The sequence below is a fragment of the Littorina saxatilis genome, linkage group LG1 (genome assembly GCF_037325665.1).
Source record: "Littorina saxatilis isolate snail1 linkage group LG1, US_GU_Lsax_2.0, whole genome shotgun sequence".
Taxonomy (NCBI): domain Eukaryota; kingdom Metazoa; phylum Mollusca; class Gastropoda; order Littorinimorpha; family Littorinidae; genus Littorina; species Littorina saxatilis.
The window spans coordinates 17,540,246-17,565,125 of record NC_090245.1 but is presented as its reverse complement, the minus strand read 5'-3'; the positions used below and the strand labels follow the sequence as shown (position 1 = coordinate 17,565,125).

At 41.8% G+C, this 24,880-nt stretch overlaps 1 protein-coding gene across 1 annotated transcript in view; it reads left to right on the top strand.

Annotated features, from left to right (window-relative positions):
• Nucleotides 1–24,880, top strand: part of LOC138963237 (splicing factor 3B subunit 3-like) — a 57,236-nt gene that overhangs the window by 10,702 nt on the left and 21,654 nt on the right. Inside the window, exons 6-20 of the mRNA XM_070335298.1 lie at nucleotides 243–355; nucleotides 3,386–3,448; nucleotides 3,809–3,883; nucleotides 4,197–4,300; nucleotides 4,657–4,822; nucleotides 5,338–5,433; nucleotides 8,010–8,082; nucleotides 10,806–10,957; nucleotides 11,281–11,436; nucleotides 11,791–11,946; nucleotides 12,202–12,345; nucleotides 12,634–12,756; nucleotides 13,084–13,238; nucleotides 21,515–21,689; nucleotides 23,865–24,070. Coding sequence (XP_070191399.1) covers nucleotides 243–355; nucleotides 3,386–3,448; nucleotides 3,809–3,883; nucleotides 4,197–4,300; nucleotides 4,657–4,822; nucleotides 5,338–5,433; nucleotides 8,010–8,082; nucleotides 10,806–10,957; nucleotides 11,281–11,436; nucleotides 11,791–11,946; nucleotides 12,202–12,345; nucleotides 12,634–12,756; nucleotides 13,084–13,238; nucleotides 21,515–21,689; nucleotides 23,865–24,070 — 1,957 coding nt within the window. The remainder of the gene's footprint in view (nucleotides 1–242; nucleotides 356–3,385; nucleotides 3,449–3,808; nucleotides 3,884–4,196; nucleotides 4,301–4,656; nucleotides 4,823–5,337; nucleotides 5,434–8,009; nucleotides 8,083–10,805; nucleotides 10,958–11,280; nucleotides 11,437–11,790; nucleotides 11,947–12,201; nucleotides 12,346–12,633; nucleotides 12,757–13,083; nucleotides 13,239–21,514; nucleotides 21,690–23,864; nucleotides 24,071–24,880) is intronic.

The window sequence follows — 24,880 nt, the reverse complement described above, 5'->3', positions numbered from 1 at the left end:
GGGAAGGGGGAATTTGACGACCATGTGTAGTTTAGAAATATGTTACTTGTAGGAAAGTTGTTTTTTGTTATGGCCAATATTGTTTTTGTGCTGTATATTTATTTTTAATTATTTCTTCTTTGTTTTTAGGCATTGCTAAAATTATTTCCAAATGACTTTGTCAGGCAGCACCTCAGCCTCTATTTTTTCGTTTAAAATGATTGACTTTACAAAGATACTGAACTTCTGTGTCTCTCTTGCAGTTCCTGGAGGTAATGATGGGCCCAGCGGAGTGTTGATTTGTTCAGAAAACTACATCACATACAAAAACCTGGGTGACCAACCAGACATCAGATGTCCCATTCCCAGAAGAAGGGTAAGTTACACTTGTTAAAGGCCGAGGTCCAACAGGCCAGAATACCCATGGGTATAGGCGGAGCCTATTTTCAGTGACCGACAGGTCTCAAGTTACCTAGTCTGGTGGATGCAGTGGTCAAGGCATTCCGCTTGATTAAACAAGCCAACAGCAGACTGCATACCTCGCCTTGGTGTGTGTGCCTTTCTTGTGAACCTCTGTAAAGTCCCGTTGTGTGTGTGTGTGTGTGTGTGTGGTATTCACCTTTTTTCTGACGGTTATTTGGAAGCATTATTAGTTGCAATAATTTATTCACACTAGCAATAAATCCTCTGAATGCAGATTACACGCACACACATACACGCACACGCCGTCGCATGCGCGCGCGCATTTGTACACTTGTGCAATACAACGCACATGGTGAAAGTTATGCAGTGCCATGCACTAACGCAACCGGTCAACCTGACTTCGTGTTGTAGACTGGAGAGTAGAAATACCCTCTCTCTTGGTGCAGAACCTGAGTGGAAACTCGCACCAACAATCGGATGCCAAGAACTTGAGGGACCATCTACAGAGTTAAATGTGTCACTGCTTTCTGTACATGCATGTTTGAATGTTTTACCGACGGGCGCAGTGGCGTGGTGGTAAGACGTCGGCCTCGTAATCGAGAGGTCGGGAGTTCGAATCCCGGTCGCTGCCGCCTGGTGGGTTAAGAGTGGAGATTTTTCCGATCTCCCAGGTCAACTTATGTGCAGACCTGCTAGTGACTTAACCCCCTTCGTGTGTACACGCAAGCACAAGACCAAGTGCGCACGGAAAAGATCCTGTAATCCATGTCAGAGTTCGGTGGGTTATGGAAACACGAAAATACCCAGCATGCCTAGTCAATATAACACTTACCTCGACAGTACTATTCTTGCACATTATCTATTATAGGCCGAAAAAATTGGACAAAACGCTGCGTGGGTACAATTATCTCCCATAACCATGCGCCACCGTGGATCCCAAGCACTGTCTGAGTGCTTCCCCCTTACAGGATGTAGGTGGCGCGTCCTCTTTCTTTTTTCGCGCGTGACATTTAGTCAGTCAAGGCATGGTCTCGCGTTGTCACTGTCCGGAGGAGAACAGCTTTGTGACTAATAAATGTTTAATTAGATAGCAGAGCATCACTATTGCTGGATGTGGATGAATATGATATCTGTGACAGACAGGGATTACGACATTTGCTGCAGAGTCGCCTGAATAATGGTGTTTTAGTGTGTGAAAAAGTGAAGAAAGTGTCTTTCATGAGTCATGAGTGCCTGGTTCCAACGTGCATGACTGTGATACGCGGTGTTCTACCGGAAACATAAGCAACGCGTATACAATTATTTTCTCTGGAAAAGTCTGCCATAAATTCAAGACATTGGTACTTTACTAACGATCGTATTCATCCACCAAATAACTTCAGCTTCCCTTTTCAGCCCAAGAAGAAAACTTTTTTTTCGGTTGAATATGTTTCACTTTTTAAAAAAAAGTAATAAATACCAAACTAACATTCGTAAAGTGCAGACTATCTTTGAAACGATTTATAAATTACAGAACGATTATTGAAAGTGTTTCACTCTCAGGCAGATTAGCCAGTGGTGTTATGTAGCATCCATGGCGGCTGCAATAGCGCGGAGTGACCGGAACTTTGGGGTCAGACAACATCTGGTAAACGTTATGTGGCGGGTGTGTGCTGCCGAAAAGGAATGAGCGGTGCGTGGACATTATCTTTCTCGTGTCTTTAGCTCCGCCCAGTCCACCACGACTGACAGCCGTTTGATTTTGAATTCAAATTTGGCGAGTTAATTTTTTTTCTGAAAGTACGTTATCCAGAATACAGAATACAGTATTTATTGAGCCAAGTGACATTAAAAAACATTTAAAGCACAAGGAATTTCGCGTAGTGTTGGTAAAATCATGCACACACACACACCCACACACACACTGACACACACACACACACGCCCACACATACACTGACATACACACCAACGCACACACGCCCACACTACAGCAGTCACGATCACACCATCACACGCAGGGCAGACATGAGGTAAAACAAATGACAATCATCTATTAAAAGAAAATGTACAAAGAGTGGTCTAAGATGCTGGTGGAAGGGTCTACACAGAATACAATTTTATAATCTAATGCATAGTTAGAACTAGCCCATTCCCTCCACCCACCCACTCATGAATAACTAAAATAATGCAGCTAAAGAAAATGTTGAACATTTGGAAATCAGGAATCACACACAAAGTCCCACTCAACCCCCCCCTCCCCACCACCACCACCACCACTACCTAACACTGAGTCACAGGATGTGGTGAGCTCCCCGCCAGCAGGATCACCGACTGCGAAGCTGCCCAACTGAGGGATGGGATGCGTTAAGGGAGGAAACAGCTTGGGGGAAGAAAGAGGTCTGGAGACGTCGAGTGCGTGCCCCCAGGGGTTATTATAAACACTTTTTGGGGTGCATGTGTGGTGTACACCTTCAAATGTTTGCTTGACAAAAATGGTGCTTTTGAGTTTGGTATAGACAGAGTATTTTTGAAAATAATATTTCAAGTGAGAGCTCGTTTCCTGAAAAGGGCTGGACATTAAACTGAAGTGCCACGCGCCGCTCTGCTTTTATACCCGACCCTCGGCCTTTAATGGGAGATAAAGCTGGATACTAGGTTTGAATTTATGTGAAAAATTGAGCCCAGTTTCTTGATTTCAGTTAAGATCTCTAGCAAGGTGTAATTGTAATTATTTCCCACTGGCATTCTTTACTGCGAGAAAATAATTGCACATACTGTGGTCCAGGAACCAATGCTGGAACTACTGCGACCCCAACGTGTACAAAAGATATTTGAAGAGTTTCCGGAGTTGACATGAGTGATCTCGCTTTCACATGGGTTGCGCAATCCGCAATGTATGTTGAAGTGAACGACTTTGTCGTGGAGTAAACTACTTGAAGTCATCATTGACCTGTTCATACAGTTTGTATTTGCGTTCATTGTTTCTTTTTGCTCTTTGCAGACTGATCTGGATGATCCTGAACGTGGCATGATCTTTGTCTGCAGCGCAACCCACAAAACAAAGGTGAGAGCTCGTTTTATACAAAGTGGCTTATTTTACATGCTTGGTCCTTGAGGTTTTGCTGCTAATGCATAAGCATGCTTTCACTACTGCTTTCTACAGGTATGGTGTTTACCAGTAAAATTTAAAAAAATTAAAATTTGGCAACCGGTTAATATTTGGTTTGGATTATAATGTATTTCCTTTATTTGCATGGTTGATGTATTTGCTTGACATACTTTCTATAAGAGCCAGAGTTCTCACTTGTTAAAAGACACTTGTTTGGAAAATGCCTCACCTGATTATTGTTATAACTACTTGAATGTTAGTATGTAGTTGTTGCATTTTATATGTAACCAAGAGATTTACTGTTTTTCTTTCCAGTCCATGTTTTTCTTCCTGGTACAAACAGAACAAGGTGACATCTTCAAAGTGACTCTGGAGACAGATGAAGACATTGTGAGTCACATTTCTTGCATGGTTTTTCTTTTTTTTTTAGTTCTCTGGATGATTATGTTTTTTGGGTTTTTTCCCATGTATGTTAGCATGAGCTTGTCCTTGGACTGTAAGTGGATGCAAGGCAAGTTAGTTTAATGTTTACATCCTAATATTGTGACACATTCATAATTGTAAATGGTAAACTCAAGCATGAAGTGTTTCTGCTTGGAACCTCTCTGTACCTGTCATGCTGTATAACACGGCTTTTAACTTTTACCACGAGCACGAGCATGAGTTTTCTCTTTTACTTACAGTCACCCTTGCTCTTTTTCAGGTGACAGAAATACGATTGAAATACTTTGACACAGTGCCAGTTGCAGCCAGCATGAGTGTTCTCAAGTCAGGTTTTCTTTTCATCGCTGCAGAGTTTGGAAACCAGTGAGTATTGACGGATTGACCTGTTTGATAGCTCTTCAGAGAAGATATCAGTCAATCACTTTTCAGATTTTAGTTGATTTAAGGTGTAAAATGGACTCCGTCTACATGTGCACTACATGGACCAAGGAGAGTACTACATAAGAAGCTCAAACAGAGAATGTGTGTGTTATGAATGGTTGAGACACAGAACTGTTAAAATAATGTCACTGACATACGGCATTCAGTCTTGAATTAAAGTTGCGTGCTAAAAGCTACAAAGTGAGACAGTCCAAATAGAAATTCTTTGTGGAGACTTGATAAACTGCACAGAAAAACTTTTGCAGCAATGTTCCATTACATGATATTCTACCTTGCAGCAACCTGTACCAGATTGTTCACCTGGGTGAGGATGATGACGAGGTAACCTTCAGCTCTGCCACGCCCATTGAGGAGGGAGACACCTTCCTCTTTGTTCCCCGCGCCTTGAAAAACTTGGCCATGGTCGACGAAATGGACAGTCTCTCTCCCATTCTTACCACACAGGTAAAACACCAGGCATTCTTACACAACTTAAATGTCAGGCTAACAAAAGAAATCTGTAACAACAACAAAAAGCTTCTGAATTACCTTTTTTCAGTGTGAAAGATCTACTAAAGATAAGTGACTTTCAGTGTTAAGATTAGAAAAAAGGCACATGATGTAAATTGCTTCAGGTCTGTGGAGATGATGTTTTCCGTGTTTCACCTGATTCATTGTGATTAAAATATTGGTATTTCCTGATCCACAGACTGAGCAACCTTTTTGTGTTCATATGCAAGTGTGGGGAGAAACTCGTCAAATATTATTCCATAAAAAGTATCACTTTTCATAAAAGTCTGTGCCTTCTTGCTTTCTCTGTTTCATGTTCAGACACAGGGCCTTAACAGATGTGAAATAATTCCAAGTACATATACAATTTTACTTCAGATTGACTAGGCTGTTGGAACTTGCATGCATTGAAGTACGTTAAAGTGGTGGTCTGGATATCAATAGGGTTTACAGATTATGTATTCTTTCAGATTGCTGACTTGGTGAATGAAGATACACCTCAGATCTACACACTGTGTGGGCGTGGTCCTCGCTCGACACTCCGAGTTCTCAGACACGGTCTGGAGGTTAGAATGACCTTGTTATACATATGCATTTCAACACCAACTTCTTATTTGAATGTTTTGCTTTTGTTGTTCTTGCTCAACATGTTTATTTATTTGTTCCTTTCTGTCCTTTTGGCAATATTTTGAACCTCAGTTCGTCCTGTATCAGCTAAGTTTTATGTTGGCAACATTTTATTTTTGAATAGATGAACAGTGCATGATTTTGATTTTAACATTAGTGGTTGATTTTTATGCTTGCACCAGTGATCGCGCTAGGTATTTTTCAAACCGGTATGACGTCATGAGCTGGCTACAAGGCTCTCACGAAAATCGGTAAGCTTGCCAAGGCAACCAGTAAAAGACAAACAATGACTTACAATACATTAAATCAATGTTTATCAATGTCAGTGATATGCGGACGTTTTTTCTCTCCCCCTCAAAGCAACTGTCGCACAACTTGACAGTGACACATCAGCAGCCGCTGTGAGAGAGACAGAGACAGAGACAGAGAGAGAGAGAGAGACTTCCGAAATAAAATAGGAAAGCAAATAGTAATCACGCAACTGGAAGACTTACTCACTAGTTACTTACTGTTACAGTTTCACTTTCGCCTCACAATAATCAACTGTATGTAGACAAAGATCTAAGCTGGTGTGAGTACGTGATTTCCCGGTATGATGCTATGTCGGCTATAGTTAGACGCCGTCCCTTATTGTCTTTCAGTTTCTCATAAACTGAAAGATTTTACGATGGACCGGGAACCGAAAGAAATGGCGCGAAAAGTATGATGTCTGATGTCTGTGTGTGTAGATCTTTTTCTCGGCGACAAGAAAGATTTCTCCGCTCCCTGACCACCTACATTGCTCAAATAATCTGCTAGCAAATACTATTTTTAGATCTGGCACAATCGTACTGAAAGACATTTCGGAGCTCGCCTCCTTGTTATTTTTGACGTCATGTTTGACACCTTGACATCAAGTGTCATCAATGGAGACATTATCGCAACATTGTAGCGCTGTCACAACAAGCCATCCAAATCTCTCTCTCTCTCTCTCCTTTTGTAATAAAGGTCTGAGTCTCTCTCTCTCTCTCTCTCTCTCTCTCTCTCTCTCTCTCTCTCTCTCTCTCTCTCTCTCTCTCTCTGTCTGTCTCTCTCTCTCTCTCTCTCTCCCCCTCGTACTGACAAACGATTTTTGAGTCACTTGAGAAAATGTGACTCTATGTAATCGGTCAGTGTTAGTCTGTCCGGCCGGCCGTCCGGCCGTCTGGCCGGCCGTCCGTAGACACCACCTTAACGTTGGACTTTTCTCGGAAACTATCAAAGCGATCGGGCTCATATTTTGTTTAGTCGTGACCTCCAATGACCTCTACACTTTAACGATGGTTTCGTTGACCTTTGACCTTTTTCAAGGTCACAGGTCAGCGTCAAAGGAAAAATTAGACATTTTATATCTTTGACAAAGTTCATCGGATGTGATTGAAACTTTGTAGGATTATTCTTTACATCAAAGTATTTACATCTGTAGCCTTTTACGAACGTTATCAGAAAAACAAGGGAGATAACTAGCCTTTTCTGTTCGGCAACACACAACTTAACGTTGGGCTTTTCTCGGAAACTATAAAAGTGACCGGGCTCAAATTTTATGTGAACGTGACTCCCAGTGACCTCTACACTTTGACGTCTGCTTTGGTGACCTTTGACCTTTTTCAAGGTCACAGGTATGCTTCAGGTATGCATTGTGTTGTGAATAGCAATTTCTTCCTGTCCATCTGATGCCTCATATAATATTCAGAACTGCGAAAGTGACTCGATCGAGCGTTTGCTCTTCTTGTTGTAATTACTACTTTTTTTTTACCGGTCAAACCAAATAACAATCGGTACGTCTGACCGACATCCACTTTTTTGAGTCACTTGAGAAAAAGTGACTATGTAATCGGTCAGTGTTAGTCTGTCCGGCCGGCCGTCCGTAGACACCACCTTAACGTTGGACTTTTCTCGGAAACTATCAAAGCGATCGGGCTCATATTTTGTTTAGTCGTGACCTCCAATGACCTCTACACTTTAACGATGGTTTCGTTGACCTTTGACCTTTTTCAAGGTCACAGGTCAGCGTCAAAGGAAAAATTAGACATTTTATATCTTTGACAAAGTTCATCGGATGTGATTGAAACTTTGTAGGATTATTCTTTACATCAAAGTATTTACATCTGTAGCCTTTTACGAACGTTATCAGAAAAACAAGGGAGATAACTAGCCTTTTCTGTTCGGCAACACACAACTTAACGTTGGGCTTTTCTCGGAAACTATAAAAGTGACCGGGCTCAAATTTTATGTGAACGTGACTCATTGTGTTGTGAATAGCAATTTCTTCCTGTCCATCTGATGCCTCATATAATATTCAGAACTGCGAAAGTGACTCGATCGAGCGTTTGCTCTTCTTGTTTTCCGGTATTGGCGAATCTTAACCGGTAAAATACCGGAAATTACCGGTAAACGCGATCCCTGCTTGCACGCTTTCAGTAGTTCAAGTTGATTGCGTTGTGAATGAATTTTGTACAGGTTTTCTTTATATGACACTTGTTGCTTCTCCTTGCAGGTGTCTGAGATGGCTGTTTCAGAACTGCCCGGTAATCCTAATGCTGTATGGACAGTGAAGAGGCATATTGACGGTAAGATAACTCCTTGTGTTCATTTCTGATCTAGTGTCTTCAAATGTGTTGCTGCATACTGCATTCTAGCTTTTGATTGAATCTCGTAAGAAGGAACCTAAGTCAGTGATCGCTGAACCTACAGGTGTCATTTCCTTATCTCTTGCATTGTTGTAACTTGATATTTCTTGATTTTTGACACATACAGTCGTGCTTTTAAAGTGTGGATGTAATATGCAGCATCACAGATTTATTTAGGCGTGGGGTTTTTTCTGATGCAAATCTTGTCTGAAAAGAAGAAAGCAGAAAATTCAGGCTGTATGTTGAACATTTTTAATTGTATATTGTGTGACTTTTCTCCCCAAATCATAAATTTCTTTTTTGTGAATATGTTTCATGATTCTGTCAACAGATCGAGTCTCTTTGTCATGTAGACTTTTAGCTTTGGTAACATTTTAGCGATCTCACGCGACCCAATGCTCTTTGTCTTCACCTTTTATGAAGCTTGGCTTAAATTGTGACCTTTCGCTGATTTAGTTCTTTTAGCACCGTGTTCTTAGTGTCTGTGATTTGATCATCTTTGTGGATATGATGTTTTCCGTGTTTCACCTGAAATTGTTATGATTATATTCTCTTCTTATACTGATCCACAAGCACCCCTGGTGCTCTTTCTATGAAGCCGGTGACCAGGAATTCATCTCTTTCTAATACTTTCTTCTTCTTCCTGATAGTGCATTGGATGCATACTTTGTGTATAGTGATGATTTTCTTAAAGTCACATCTTGTGGAAACTGGCCGAAAACATTCTATAGCTTTATTGTCAATTCCAGTGAAGTGTTATTCAAAGATTTTGGCCTGTAGTGGCAAACATCAGGCTCACTTGGCATTGCGGCCTGCTGAAACTGCGTGCACACCTGTTTCTTGAGTTTGTTTACTGTAGTAGCGCTATGGCTGTTGTTGAAAAGTCACTAAATCAGGCTGGGTGGATTGAAGACTTAATCCTCAGTCCCACACCAGGCCTGCTTTCTGTTTCAGGTGATGTTGACGTTGCGCTACCCTGAGGTGAGCCTTGCTTTGGCGGACGTTAAATCAACAACAGCCCAGCCTACTTCTCATTAATCGTATCCTAGAAATAAGGATTCTAGCTTAAAGTGAATGGACTGTGGAACGCAAAATTGTAGAGCTGTTCGAAACTAAGCACAGCTAGCCTGGTTGACTGTTTTTCTAATGTCGGTGTGAATCTCACTGAAGCATTGGGGTATCGCTACGAAAAATGGTTGCGTAAAGTTTGCATTATTGTCACATCTCTATTTGCAGAAACAACCTATGTGTGAAAGATGTTCCACAAAGACTTTAACGTATGAAAAGAACAAGAACAACTTAGTTTTTTCAAAATTTATAACAGTCGAGTTATGTTATTTGGAATATGAGAAACTAACTAAATAAATTTTGCAAGCCTTTCTCCAAAACAGGAGACACTGAGTGTTTCTGCTCGTGCTTTGAGTGTGTCTGTCCTAATCAGAATGTATACTTTCAAACTGGCATAGCAAAAATGTAACAATGAGAATGTTGTGGTTTTTACATTTAGTCACGTTTTGACTAAATGCTTAACATAGACAGGGAATCGAGACGAGGATGGTTGTGTGTGTAGAGCAATTCAGAGAAAACTACTGGACCGATCTTCATGAAACTTTACATGAGAATTCCTGAGAATGATATCCCAAGATGTTTTTTCCTCTATCTTTTTGATAAATTTCTATGATGTCATATCTGGCTTTTTGTGAAAATTGAGGCAGCACTGTCACAACCTCACTTTTTGATCAAATTGAATGAAATCTTAGTCAAGCAATCTTCAATGAACCCCAGACTATGGGATTGCATTTGAGCTTGAAAGCTTTAAAATTAATTGATGAGTTTGTTCATTAAAAATCTGAAAATTCGAATTGAATTTAAAATGTTAGTTTTCGATTCAAAAATGATTCCATCTTACTCTTTCATTTCTTGATTCCCAAAACATATAAATATGTTATTTCTGTATTAAAAACACGCTCAGAAAGTTTAAAAGAATAGAGAAAAGCGTGCTTTCCTGTGAAGCGCTCTGTGCTTTACTGACTTGTCACTTTCTGCACAGGCCTTCTTGTGAAGCGCTATGTGCTACTGCGCTATACTGGCCTGTCACTTTCTGCATACTTATTTCGTGCATGTGTTCAGCGCTTTCTTGGCGCATGGCCGCATGGGAGAAAGCTATGTTTTGGTAAGAGAGACAAAAATGCAGTCTAATTCATTCTGCGAGTTCGACAGATTAACTAAATGTAGTAATTTCTCTTCATGCGACTTGTTTTCTTTTAGCACTGTCATTGCTGTGTTCTCAGTCTCTTTGGTATAACAGTCTTTGTGGATATGATGTTTTCCGTGTTTCACCTGAAATAGTTATGATTATACTTTTTGGTTGTACTGATCCACAAATGATAAGTTAGTTCTCTTCCAAATATTTTCTTTAGTTTTGACATCGCTACTGAAAGCAACAAGTGCATTTGCTTGTGCTCTGTGCTCTCAGTCTCTTTGGTATAACAGTCTTTGTGGATATGATGTTTTCCGTGTTTCACCTGAAATAGTTATGATTATACTTTTTGGTTGTACTGATCCACAAATGATTTCTGATAGTTGACTTCTCTTCCAAATATTTTCTTTAGTTTTGACATCGCTACTGAAAGCAACATGTGCATTTGTTTGTGTGTTTGCAGATGAGTATGATGCCTACATCATTGTGTCTTTCGTCAATGCCACGCTGGTTCTTTCCATCGGAGAGACTGTGGAGGAAGTGACAGATTCTGGTTTCTTGGGAACCACCCCAACCATCTCGTGTTCACAGCTGGGAGATGATGCTTTGGTTCAGGTAAAGAAACTACTATAAATTATGCTTGCAGAGTCATAGATGCAAAACTTCCTCAACGCGGAAATAAAACAAAGTAATACTGTACTAAACTTGATCATGGGTTGCATATAATATTCACGTACAAGGTGGGATTTGGGGGGCCTCAGATTAATGTATCAGTTTTCAGTTTATTTTCGAGGTAGATGATTTTTGATTTTTGTCGTAGACTTTGGCAGGTCAGCAAATTGACATTCCCGTACAATTCATTTCTGATTTAAGACTGCTTATGTTTGTCATACTGGTGAAATCAAAAGTTAACATATTTTCTGGCTGTGTGAATGCAGATCTACCCGGATGGTATCCGTCACATCAGAGCAGACAAGCGTGTGAACGAGTGGAGAACACCAGGCAAGAAAAACATTACAAAGTGTGCTGTCAACCAGCGACAGGTGGTCATCGCTCTCACAGGAGGAGAACTGGTGTACTTCGAAATGGACCCAGTAAGTAGCAATATATTGTGCATTGTTGTGAAGGTTTGAAACAGTACTTGTATTGAAAGCTACACACATTTTTGTGGTCTTGCCTTTTGCAGCCAGTGATGAGTTTCTTGGTGTTTGACAGGTGGTGGTTGTTGTTGTTAGGGCATTGACCAGCTGAGTTCATTGCTTGTTGCGCCAGAGTTTTCCCTGGCCTTGTTTCCCTGACACATTATGCTGACAGTGACATTTTGATATCAGATGATAACTTCATGTAGTATGTTTTTGATAGGCACTTTATCTGCCCTGCATTCTTTAGAGTAAGTACTGATTGTGTGTCTTTTTTGTGTTAAAAAAGGGAATCATTTCTGCCCACAGACAGGTCAGCTGAACGAGTACACAGAGCGCAAGGAGATGTCATCAGACGTTGTGTGCATGGCTTTGGGCCGTGTACCTGTTGGAGAGCAGAGATGTCGCTTCTTGGCTGTTGGTCTGGCAGACGACACTGTCAGGATCATTTCCCTGGATCCCAATGTGAGTGTGCTGTTGTTCACTCTCTGCCTTGTAGACCCCATCACCAGCCCCACCCCCCAACAAAATAAAAGAACTGTGTTTTGGATGAGCATTTAACACTAACGAATCATCAACAAGTTTTGTCTCTTGTCATTCACCATTTCATAGCGACCACCTGTCTGCAAGGACCACTTTTGATTATTCCCTTGGGCGGTTGTTATGGACATTCGACTGTAACTGTTGACGATTTAATGAGTATTTTGTATGTTGATGCAGGACTGCCTGTCCCCACTCAGCATGCAAGCATTGCCAGCACCCTCAGAGTCTCTCTGCATCGTGGAGATGGGTGGCACTGAAGCCAAGGAAGAAACTGGAGAAACAGGAACAGTGGGAGGCCTCTATCTCAACATTGGTCTGCAGGTAAGGACTGCCCGCATTATGTACATGCGTGTGAACCTTTCTGCATTTGTGTGTGTGTACATGGTAGTCTTTCAGAATTCAGACGGACAAATTGAGGAAAGATTCTGATGCTTTGTCGCATGCAGTGTAACTGACATTGATATTCATATTTTTTGCAAAACTTATCTGAATCATTTTGGCAAGTTAATACTTCATCATCAGTCTTACGTTTAACTCTAGCTCCGTAATGTAGAACATAACCTCAGCAGAATTTGTTGGCTTATTACTGTGATTTGTTTATTTTGACAGAACGGTGTACTGCTGCGGACGGTATTGGACACAGTAACTGGCGATCTGTCTGACACACGCACACGTTACTTGGGTTCTAGGGCAGTCAAGCTCTTCCGTATTTCCATGCAGGGCTCTGAAGCTGTAAGTATGAAATATGTGTAAGCTTGTTTCTGTCTGCCTGTTTATGTTTGTGTGTATGTTTGTGAAAATGTGGATATTTTCTTTTCCGACAGCTTTTATTGTATCTCCTTATTTGTCAGCTTCCTCCTTGTTCACATTTCCTTCATCGTATCTTCTTCTGTTAGTGTCGCAGTTTTTATTGATATACTTGGCGGTAGTTATAACAGAGACAACAAAGGTTTTACCTTCATCGTATCTTCTTCTGTTAGTGTCGCAGTTTTTATTGATATACTTGGCGGTAGTTATAACAGAGACAACAAAGGTTTTTAAGTATTGTTCGTTTTGCAGGTTTTGGCCATGTCGAGTCGTACCTGGCTCAGCTACACATATCAGTCCCGTTTCCACCTGACTCCCCTCTCCTACGAGACTCTGGAGTACGCCTCAGGTTTTGCTTCAGAGCAGTGTCCTGAGGGCATCGTGGCCATTTCAACAAACACTCTCAGGTTGGTTTCCTCAGCACTACAGCATTAACATCAGTGTCTTTCTTTCTTTGTTTATTTGGTGTTTAATGTCGTTTTCAACCATTCAAGGTTATATCGCGACGGATTAACATCAGTGTCTATGGTTGTTATTGGGGGTGGAATGGTGATTGGTAGGTTAATCTTTCTGAACTGATTTTAAAAATGGTAAGTTGGAAACTTCTAAGTAGAAATAAATAAAAATAGTGTGGTCTGTACTACCATTACCAAGGTCATCTAAAACATTGCTTGTTTTGCATCAATATGAGGAATGATGATCACCCTAGCTGTCCTGATCAATGTGATATGCTGACAATCGGCACCAGATCTGACCTCAGCCTGTAGAGTTTAATTTTAAGAACTTGGGTTGGTAACAGATTGAGAACTTTTTCTTAATTGATTTTAAAAATGATAAGTTGGGAGCTTGTGTGGTTTAATGGAAAAAGAGAAACAACCCCACCTCTGAAAACTGGACCTTCAGTTTCATGAAAAACAATGTGGTCTGTACTACCAAGGTTATCTAAAACACTATCGGTCGTTTGCATCAAGATGAGAAATGATGATCACCCTAGCTGTCCTGATCTATGTGATCTGCTGACAATCGGCACCAGATCTGACCTCAACTTTTATGCCAGGAACACTTTCATAATTCTTTGTCAGTGTCTTTGAATCAGTTTGTTGCACAACAGTTTAGAAGGACTTAACAACTGGATACTAACCCGGAACTAGCATTTTTAGAGACAAGAGTTTAATTTTAAGAACTTGGGTTGGGAACAGATTGAGAACTTCATTTTTGACTCACATGCGAAGCAAAAGTGAGTCTATGTACTCACCCGAGTCGTCCGTCCGTCCGGAAAACTTTAACGTTGGATATTTCTTGGACACTATTCAGTCTATCAGTACCAAATTTGGCAAGATGGTGTATGATGACAAGGCCCAAAAAAACATACATAGCATCTTGACCTTGCTTCAAGGTCAAGGTCGTAGGGGCCATAAATGTTGCCTAAAAAAACAGCTATTTTTCCCATTTTTGACTCACATGCGAAGCAAAAGTGAGTCTATGTACTCACCCGAGTCGTCCGTCTGTCCGTCCATCCGTCCGGCCAGCCGGCTGGCCGGCCAGCCGGAAAACTTTAACGTTGGATATTTCTTGGACACTATTCAGTCTATCAGTATCAAATTTGGCAAGATGGTGTATGATGACAAGGCCCCAAAAAACATACATAGCATCTTGACCTTGCTTCAAGGTCAAGGTCGCAGGGGCCATAAATGTTGTCTAAAAAACAGCTATTTTTCACATTTTCCACATTTTCTGTGAAGTTTTTGAGATTGAATACCTCACCTATATATGATATATAGGGCAAAGTAAGCCCCATCTTTTGATACCAGTTTGGTTTACCTTGCTTCAAGGTCAAGGTCACAGGAGCTCTTCAAAGTTGGATTGTATACATATTTTGAAGTGACCTTGACCCTGAACTATGGAAGATAACTGTTTCAAACTTAAAAATTATGTGGGGCACATGTTATGCTTTCATCATGAGACACATTTGGTCACATATGATCAAGGTCAAGGTCACTTTGACCCGTATGAAATGTGACCAAAATAAGGTAGTGAACCACTAAAAGTGACCATATTTCATGGTAGAAAGAGCCAATAAGCACCATTGTACTTCCTATGTCTTGAATTAACAGCTTTGTGTTGCATGACCTTGACCTTGGGTCAAGGTCACATGTATTTTGGTAGGAAAAATGTGTAAAATATTGTTTTTCTCAGTTTTATTGTAAAATTATTCTGAAAGAAAGATCAAGGTCTGTTCAGCATGTGAGTCGTGTGGGCTTTGCCCTTCTTGTTCCCATTTTCTCTGAAGTTTTTGAGATTCAATACCTCACCTATATATGATATATAGGGCAAAGTAAGCCCCATCTTTTGATACCAGTTTGGTTTACCTTGCTTCAAGGTCAAGGTCACAGGAGCTCTTCAAAGTTGGATTGTATACATATTTTGAAGTGACCTTGACCCTGAACTATGGAAGATAACTGTTTCAAACTTAAAAATTATGTGGGGCACATGTTATGCTTTCATCATGAGACACATTTGGTCACATATGATCAAGGTCAAGGTCACTTTGACCCTTATGAAATGTGACCAAAATAAGGTAGTGAACCACTAAAAGTGACCATATCTCATGGTAGAAAGAGCCAATAAGCACCATTGTACTTCCTATGTCTTGAATTAACAGCTTTGTGTTGCATGACCTTGGATGACCTTGGGTCAAGGTCACATGTATTTTGGTAGGAAAAATGTTTAAAGCAATTCTTAGTGTATGATGTCATTGCTAGGTTTAGTTATTTGACCTTGACCCTGAAGGTCAAGGTCATGTCAAGGTCAAGCATGTGAGTCGTATGGGCTTTGCCCTTCTTGTTCTGAAATGATTTTAAAAATGGTAAGTTGGGAGCTTGTGTGGTTTAAAGGTACTGAACTTGTCAAATTGAGGTGCACGGAGCCCCTGGGGCTTTAAGTCATACCTCAGGCAGCTATCCGTTAGAAGAACTACCAAGTTTCATTGACTTGCACCCAAAGAGTCAAGAACTGCGATTTTTTTTACGAATTAATTTCGTACTCAGACCCGGCTGGTCTTGACCTATTTTTGGATCTAAATTTAGATCAGGTAGATCACCACATCATGCACAAAAAGACACGTCACTAGCAAACTATGTCAGACGTCATCGTGAGTTTGTGTAAAACAAAATGGAGGCCGGAATCACTCAGTTGAATCGAACTCCGACCAAACACCACGTAATAACTGGGTTAATTTATGCACTCGCGTGAACAAGAAACTGTCGAGCTTCACAGATGTTGTCGTTGGGTAGTTTTGGGTTTATTTTACTACCATAGGAGGATTTTTGAACTGTAAATGCACTCAGCTGCAACAAAAACGCAAAACGAAGGCTGTAAGCTGCACTGTGCCTTTAATGAAAGAAAAGAAACAACCTCACTTCTGAAAACGGGACCTTCAGTTTCATGAAAAACAATGTGGTCTGTAAAGGTTATCTAAAACATTATCGCTCGTTTGCATCAAGATGAGAAATGATGATCACCCTAGCTGTCCTGATCTATGTGATCTGCTGACAATCGGCACCAGATCTGACCTCAACTTTTATGCCAGAAACACTTTCATAATTCTTTGTCAGTGTCTTTGAATCAGTTTGTTGCACAACAGTTTAGAAGGACTTGACAACTGGATACAAACCCGGAACTAGCATTTTTAGAGACAAGAGTTTAATTTTAAGAACTTGGGTTGGGAACAGATTGAGAACTTCATTTTTCTGAAATGATTTTAAAAATGGTAAGTTGGGAGCTTGTGTGGTTCAATGAAAAAAAAGAAACAACCCCACCTCTGAAAACAGGATCTTCTGTTTCATGAAATATAGTGTGGTCTGTACTACCAAGGTTATCTAAAACAATATCGCTCGTTTGCATCAAGATGAGAAATGATGATCATTCTTACTGTCCTGATCTATTTGATCTGCTGACAAATCGGACTAGATCTGACCTCAGTCTTTATGCCAGAAACACTTTCATCGTTCTTTGTCAGTGTTTTTGAATCAGTTTGTTGCACAACAGTTTAGAAGAAGTTGACAACTGGATAAAAATCCTGAACTAGCATTGTTAGAGCTTTGATTAAATCACATATACTTACTCCAACTCACATATATAGCATTAACTTCCGTTTGATGCTTAGACATTGAAGTACAGACCCTGGTAACAGGGAGAGGTAACTCCCAAAACAAAACAAAACCTTGAAGTCAGGGCCCTGGTCGTTGGGGGCAGTGATGCCCTGTATCTTACTTCCGGTTCCGCTTCGGCTGTCTCGGATGGTGAGGGTCTGTACGTGATGGCATCTATGAATACGGCTTGCGTCTGTCTCCGCGTCTGACTTTTGGTCTTTCAGCGATGAACAGACGTGTTCTGGTTTTTCGGCCAAACTCATGGACATGGTGACTCTTGATTTGGCGGCGAAATTAACTTCCAGATTTTTCCTGAGGACACTTCGTCTTTGGAGCCTTTTGGCAGATTGGCTTCCCAGTTTCCGGTTATGCTGACCAGTCTTTCTTTGATTTCTGTTTTGACTTTTGATATGCAGTCAATTGGCTACAAGCAGACTGACCTACGGGCACTACGGCTTTCAGCCATTTTGTTCATGTCACACCAGGCTTCGGCCATCGTGATTTCTGCACTTTCGGTTGCTGACGTACAACCAGAATCGCAGCTTCCTCGTACTATCTCCATCTGATTATGCATTGACTGGAGAGGATAACTTGTGGACAGTTGGACTTTTCGATTTCCATTTCGCCGATCACACCGACCATCTCTTTTTATCAGGAAACAATTTTGTCGTTTCCTGCTGCTACTCAGGATTACTACGAATCTGATCAGCATTCTACTTAGGTTAGAAAGCAGATGACAGACTCTCAATTCAAGTAGCGAGAAGGTCATTCACGACAGCTGTCAGCCTTCGGGTTCACACATTTTTGTCCTCAAGGAGTTCGTTCGGACTTTCTTTTAACTTCTTCTGTCTTGGCAAGAAGTATTTAAAGTCAGTTTGAGGGCAACAGGACTGCCGGTTTATGGCACTCTTGTCTAACATACTCGGCGGGTAACGACGGTCCAGTTCATAGCCATGGTCATTCATTGGCTTTTTCTGTCACAACCCATGAGGATTATGAGTCCTTGTCTTTCGTCGAACGCGGAAGAAGAAGAAGGAAGAGTCCTTGTCTTTGTTAGACTTGGACTCTTAACGCAGAAAGCAGTACTGCGACATACGCTCGGTCTTGCTTGGGTAGACACTCAAAGCAGGTCATGCACCGGCAGTAGCCTACTTTTGGCTAACCGATTGGATCAGGCTGGGTTCACAGCCTCGGTTCATAGGAGGATGAGTGTCCCTTATAAGTTTAAGGAACTTCAGGAACACTTATGCTCTACCATGAGCTTTTTTCCCACCGATGAGGACTTTGATATCTTTTACTCAGGTATCACTCGTTTATCGGGAGGAGATCGGTCACGCCTTTCTAGAGCTGACGTCTATCTCCTAGGCCTTGCGGGCTTCACGCTTTCTCGAGGCTTCACATACTTGGCATTATGTTTTAACGGTCACCTAGAGAGTTCGTCCTAATCAGTTCTGAGTGGACAGCCTTAGGCACTGATCGTTCCATGTTCGGCACTACAGCAAGCACCCACTATGACGCTTGCTTCCATCCTTGATCGATTAAATGACGGGCGCAGTGGCGAGGTGGTAAGACGTCGGCCTCCTAATTGGGAGGTCGTGAGTTCGAATCCCGGTCGCTGCCGCCTGGTGGGTTAAGAGTGGAGATTTTTCCGATCTCCCAGGCCAACTTCTGTGCAGACCTGCTAGTGACTTAACCCCCTTCGTGTGTACACGCAAGCACAAGACCAAGTGCGCACGGAAAAGATCCTGTAATCCATGTCAGAGTTCGGTGGGTTATGGAAACACAAAAATACCCAGCATGCCTACTCAACGAAAGCGGAGTGAAGCTGACTATGCTCTCAGAGTATAGTGTGGGGAACCCAAATGGGCAAACGAGCTCACACGTAACCAGACAATCAGTCTGGAACGCTGAAGAAGAAGATCGATTAAATTTCATGGCTACTTGCTAGTGAAAATTAAGTTAAGACTTTTTCCGCTTTTACTTAAGCCGCATTGGTTTGTTGATGAGCAATCTCGGTTCATCTTTTGATGAGAGGTTGCATACTCGCCGAAACTGCAAATTATTTCCTTTGTTTTCGGCTTTAAGACGTTTCTTTCGACTCTTCTTTGTAAGGAGTCTAGAAAATGCCAGATGTTTTTTCGACATTTTGTCATGCCTCTATCCATTGAACAAGGGACAAGGTTCTTGCCTCTGGTTCATTACGAACAATTAGCGTCTACCTCATGGGACTATGGTGCTGTGGTTTACTCAAGCCATAATCTTTTAGTGCTTCACTCCTCGGAGGGTGTTACACTTTTGGTCATTTGGAACTCTTTTTGTTTTTTTCAAGTGGGAGACGCACAGGTTCGTTTTTTCATTACTCGTTCGCCTTGAAAGACATGTCTTGTTGTCTTCTGAACTTTCACAGCTCTCTTTTGAGTTAGGACTGTCTTCCTGGTCTAGCTGATTGCAAGAGATTGTTCACTCTTTTCGTCAGCCACGATCAAGACTGGTCAGTGAGGTTGGCGCTCTTTCCGGTTATCCGGAAGACGTAACTCACGAACCTTAAGGTTTTTCACTCAGGTCTCAACAGACTTTATGTGAAAAGGGTTATTTATCTAAGTTGACCTTATCTGGTGTTTTTTTTAACCATCATTAGCAATCCATGAGTGGTTACAACCAAAAGGGGGGGGGGGGGGGGGCAGTCAGCCCTTCCTCCAGCACCTGCAATAGTGCACGATTCTAGAATTTGGGCATCAGCTTTAGCTTTCTCCAGTTCAGGAGGATGCTAGGATGTTCTACGAGCTTTTGTTTGTTGATGGCAGACGGTGTTTCATCAGTTTTGAGAAACGTCGTCAGAACTAGACAAGACATTCCCCTTTCTACGCCCGGCGTGGAAAGGGCCCTGTCCTCAATTCATTTGTCATTAGAACATCAGTCCCAGCTTGGGATTTCTTCCTCTTTTTAGAGTTCTTTTGGTTAAGAGCCATAGAATTATTGAGAGATGCAAGCCTTCCTTTAAGGGGCAGCGAATTACATGCTTTTTCGGGTCTCGCGCAAGATATTGAGTATTTTGAACATACTCGTCTTGCATGGCTCCTTTTGGAGTGCCAGACCAGAATCTTAGGTTCTTTCGTTTTAAACGGATAGAAGCAAATTATTGCAAAACAGCGCTGACTAGATGGGCTTCCACACTCATTCAACAAGCTTATGAGTGTGCCAGTCAAATGGGGGGGAGGGGGGGGGGGCGTTCAGTCCTTCCTCTGCGTTCTCCTAGAACTCATGGGGCCAGAGCTTGGGCCGCTTATTTGGCGGTTCTGCGACCAGGCAAAATCTCGAACGGCCTCAGAGCGGTGTTTTTAAGACGTCTTTCTTAAACTACTTTCTGCGGGTTTTTCTAGTACCCGCCGGGACGGTAGTAGTTGCTTTCCAGTCATGGTTGAAGCAGGCCGGATTCTTACCAGAAATAAGTGAGTTTCCCACCACCTTTTCTAGCAATCTGTTGGAGTAAGAATATGTGATTTAATCGAAAATTTCAATAATAAATTTTCATTTAATTAATATACTTACCCAACTCACATAGTCGTCGTCGTAGTCGTAGTAAGCGTAGACATCCGGTCTGCTCCCCGCCTAATGGCCGATGTCTTCCGTCTTCGGGGGACTACGTGGGTTTAAATTTGGAGTGGTCCTTCTCCTAGAGGAGTTTCCTTGCAGGGATAGTGAGCCTCCTCTGCCCTCGTTTTAATTTTGGAGTGATCTTCTCCCAGGACAGCTGCCTTCCAGGGTTGACGAGCCTATTTAACCCATAGTTGGGGGTTGGTTCGTGGGCACCAGGGCGTATCCACACGCCGGTGGGCCTGCATGCCACACGTCTAGGGGCCAACCTCCTCCGAGTCCTTGTAGTTCAGCCTGGGGCCTTTCGGTACCCAGTTCACGCCTGTCGCCACGATGGAGGCACTACAAAGGGCTTGCTGTGGAGAGGTTATGTACTCACATAGTAAATTCCCTCTCAACCTACCCCGCAATCGTTATTAATGGTTGATGGTGGTGTTTCATTGGGAATGACTATACCCATGCATGTGGGTGAGGGGAGGTAACTACCAGGGCCTTGACTTCAAGGTTTTGTTTTGTTTTGGGAGTTACCTCCCCCTGTTACCAGGGTCTGTTCTTCAATGTCTAAGCATCAAACGGAAGTTAATGCTATATATGTGAGTTGGGTAAGTATATTAATTAAATGAAAATTAATTATTGAAATTTCGATTCTAAGAACTTGGGTCAGAATGGATAACTGTTTATTAAGTTTGAAGTAAAGTAAAAACTTAATAGAAATACTACATGCTACGAGGTTTGAGTGTGCCTGTACACCCTACGAACGATGTGTCTGGAAACACCTCCGCGCGGAGCGGTTTTGCTGCCGGCACAGCAAAGATAAATAGGGAACATTTTCTCGGCTCGCGCGGCAGCAAGCACTATGTCTCTAGACTGTGTACTTGATTGTGTGTGGCAGAAAGAAAAGGACATACTGTAATTGTTTGTTCTGTTTCGTCCCATAGAATTTTGGCATTGGAGAAACTAGGAGCAGTGTTCAACCAGGTGTCATGGCCCCTGCAGTATACACCTCGCAGGTTCGTCATTCACCCAGAGTCATCCAACCTCATCGTCATCGAGACCGACCACAACACCTACACAGAGGAGACCAAACAGCAGCGCAAGCAGCAGATGGCCGAGGTTTGTCTCATGGGCCTTTTTACACATTTTCAGTTATAGTGCCTTTCTGTGGAATGGTGCTTCTTTGAAACAAGGATGTTGCGAGACATCAAGTGAACTGGTCTTTTGGCCATTTTTAGTACCTTTTCTTTGGATATTTTGTCTAGATGGACACAGAGTTATTATGCAACTTTCCCCGTCTGACTATACAGTAGGTAGAAGGAAGACCTTTGCCATTGATGGGATTGGTTTGCCTTTATTTTTGCATTGTAGGAGGTTATCTGGCAAGGCTGTAAGAGATAAGTTTTGGTCCCGCTTTTGTTCTGCTTTTTGACTCGCATGCGAAGCAAAAGTGAGTCTATGTACTCACCTGAGTCGTCCGGACGTCCGTCCGGAAAACTTTAACGTTGGATATTTCTTGGACACTATTCAGTCTATCAGTACCAAATTTGGCAAGATGGTGTATGATGACAAGGCCCCAAAAAACATACATAGCATCTTGACCTTGCTTCAAGGTCAAGGTCGCAGGGGCCATAAATGTTGCCTAAAAAACAGCTATTTTTTACATTTTTCCCATTTTCTCTGAAGTTTTTGAGATGGAATACCTCACCTATATATGATATATAGGGCAAAGTAAGCCCCATCTTTTGATACCAGTTTGGTTTACCTTGCTTCAAGGTCAAGGTCACAGGAGCTCTTCAAAGTTGGATTGTATACATATTTTGAAGTGACCTTAAGACTCTTTTAGATGCGCACACCCAAAAAACGTCACGTTGATAGTCGTCGTCGGCTTCTGTGGCGCACCCGCCAACCACCAACCCAGGCGGGTTATCCAGATCCAGATCCAGACCCTGAACTATGGAAGATAACTGTTTCAAACTTAAAAATTATGTGGGGCACATGTTATGCTTTCATCATGAGACACATTTGGTCACATATGATCAAGGTCAAGGTCACTTTGACCCTTATGAAATGTGACCAAAATAAGGTAGTGAACCACTAAAAGTGACCATATCTCATGGTAGAAAGAGCCAATAAGCACCATTGTACTTCCTATGTCTTGAATTAACAGCTTTGTGTTGCATGACCTTGGATGACCTTGACCTTGGGTCAAGGTCACATGTATTTTGGTAGGAAAAATGTGTAAAGCAGTTCTTAGTGTATAATGTCATTGCTAGGTTTAGTTATTTGACCATGTCAAGGTCAAGCATGTGAGTCGTATGGGCTTTGCCCTTCTTGTTACATTTAGTCAAGTTTTGACTAAATGTTTTAACATAGAGGGGGAATCGAGACAAGGGTCGTGGTGTATGTGTGTGTCTGTCTGTGCGTGTGTGTGTGTAGAGCGATTCAGACCAAACTACTGTACCGATCTTTATGAAATTTGACAGAGTTCCTGGGAATGATATCCCCGGACGTTTTTTTCTTTTTTTTCGATAAATACTTTTGATGACGTCATATCCAGCTTTTTGTAAAAATTGAGGCGGCACTGTCACACCCTCATTTTTCAATCAAATTGATTGAAATTTTTGTAAAGCAGTCTTCGACGAAGGCCGGACTTCGGTATTGCATTTCAGCTTGGTGGCTTAAAAATTAATTAATGACTTTGGTCATAAAAAATCTGAAAATTGTAATAAAAACTTTTTTATACAAAACGATCCAAATTTACGTTCATCTTATTCTACATCATTTCCTGATTCCAAAAACATATAAATATGTTATATTTGGATTTAAAACAAACTCTGAAAATTAAAAAGATAAAAATTATGATCAAAATTAAATTTCCAAAATCGATTTAAAAACAATTTCATCTTATTCCTTGTCGGTTCCTGATTCCCAAAACATATAGATATGATATGTTTGGATTAAAAACACGCTCAGAAAGTTAAAACGAAGAGAGGTACAGAAAAGCGTGCTATGCATCACAGCGAAACCACTACCGCGCTGAACAGGCTCGTCAGTTTCACTCCGTTATGCACAAGTGGCGGACTACGGTCATTGTGAAAAAATGCAGTGCGTTCAGTTTCATTCTGTGAGTTCCACAGCTTGACTAAATGTAGTAATTTCGCCTTACGCGACTTGTTATATGTTGTCATGAGAGAGCTCGAGCTGTTTTTCATATCATTACACTTTGGATATCTAGCGTAAACAGGTGCACACCATGGCAGATCGCAATGCTTATTCATTCACACTTTGCAGGAGATGATTGAAGCTGCCCAAGAAGAAGAACAGGAGCTGGCTGCAGAAATGGCTGCCCAGTTCTTGAACGAAGATCGACCAGAGAGCGTGTTTGGGGCGCCGAAAGCCGGAGCTGGAATGTGGGCATCTGTCATTCGTGTCCTGAATCCTATCAATGGAAATACTTTGCAGAAAATCTCTCTGGAACAGAATGAAGCTGCGCACAGGTGAGTCAGAATCTTCATGATGTTGGTTAGATTTTGAATGCCAGTAAATCAATGCTATGATTACTCAGAAAGGCTTGGAGGATTGTGTTAAATTAGCAGTGAACTGTTTGAATTTGTTGTTTGTGTGTATGAGCGTGCAGGGTTGAGGCAAAGTATCAGTCATTGGCACGTCAACATTTATAATAATTGATAATTTTACCAGGAAGGCCGGTAGAGGTGCATTAAATCAGTGAGGGTGCAGTAGATTAACCTATTGATTTTGAAAGTCAGACAACATATCTTACTGTGATTCTTGCATAGTGTCTGATTGGACCAGCTACTAACAGACCTGTTTACACTACACATTGAGCGTAGTAAACTACGATTAAATTACATATTCTTACTCCGAGTCACATATTAGCATTGACGCAGTCGAGATGCTAGGTTGACTGAAAAACGCTATCCCGTCTATAGTATAAGGGAAGCAACCCAAGCAAAAAAGTAGCAAGCTTGCTACCCTGGGTTGCCTCCCGTAGCGTGCATCACGCCACAGATCTCGTACCCGATACGAGACACCCTCATTCGACATCTTTCAGCCAGAGAGACAGGTCGTGCTTGATTTCGCTCCTAGGCCGGTTTTGCTGTCTGCTTGACACCTACCGGCCTCGGCTCCCCGTCTGCTCATAGCTGTTTCTAGCGGTGAGATTGTTCCTTTTTGTTGTTGTTTGCATTGTCATTCTGCTGAGAATTTTTCCGTCCGCGGACTTACGAATTTTGCTCAGTAGTTTTTGCTGTGGCCGCCATTTTGGTCGCCATTTTTCGCTTACACGT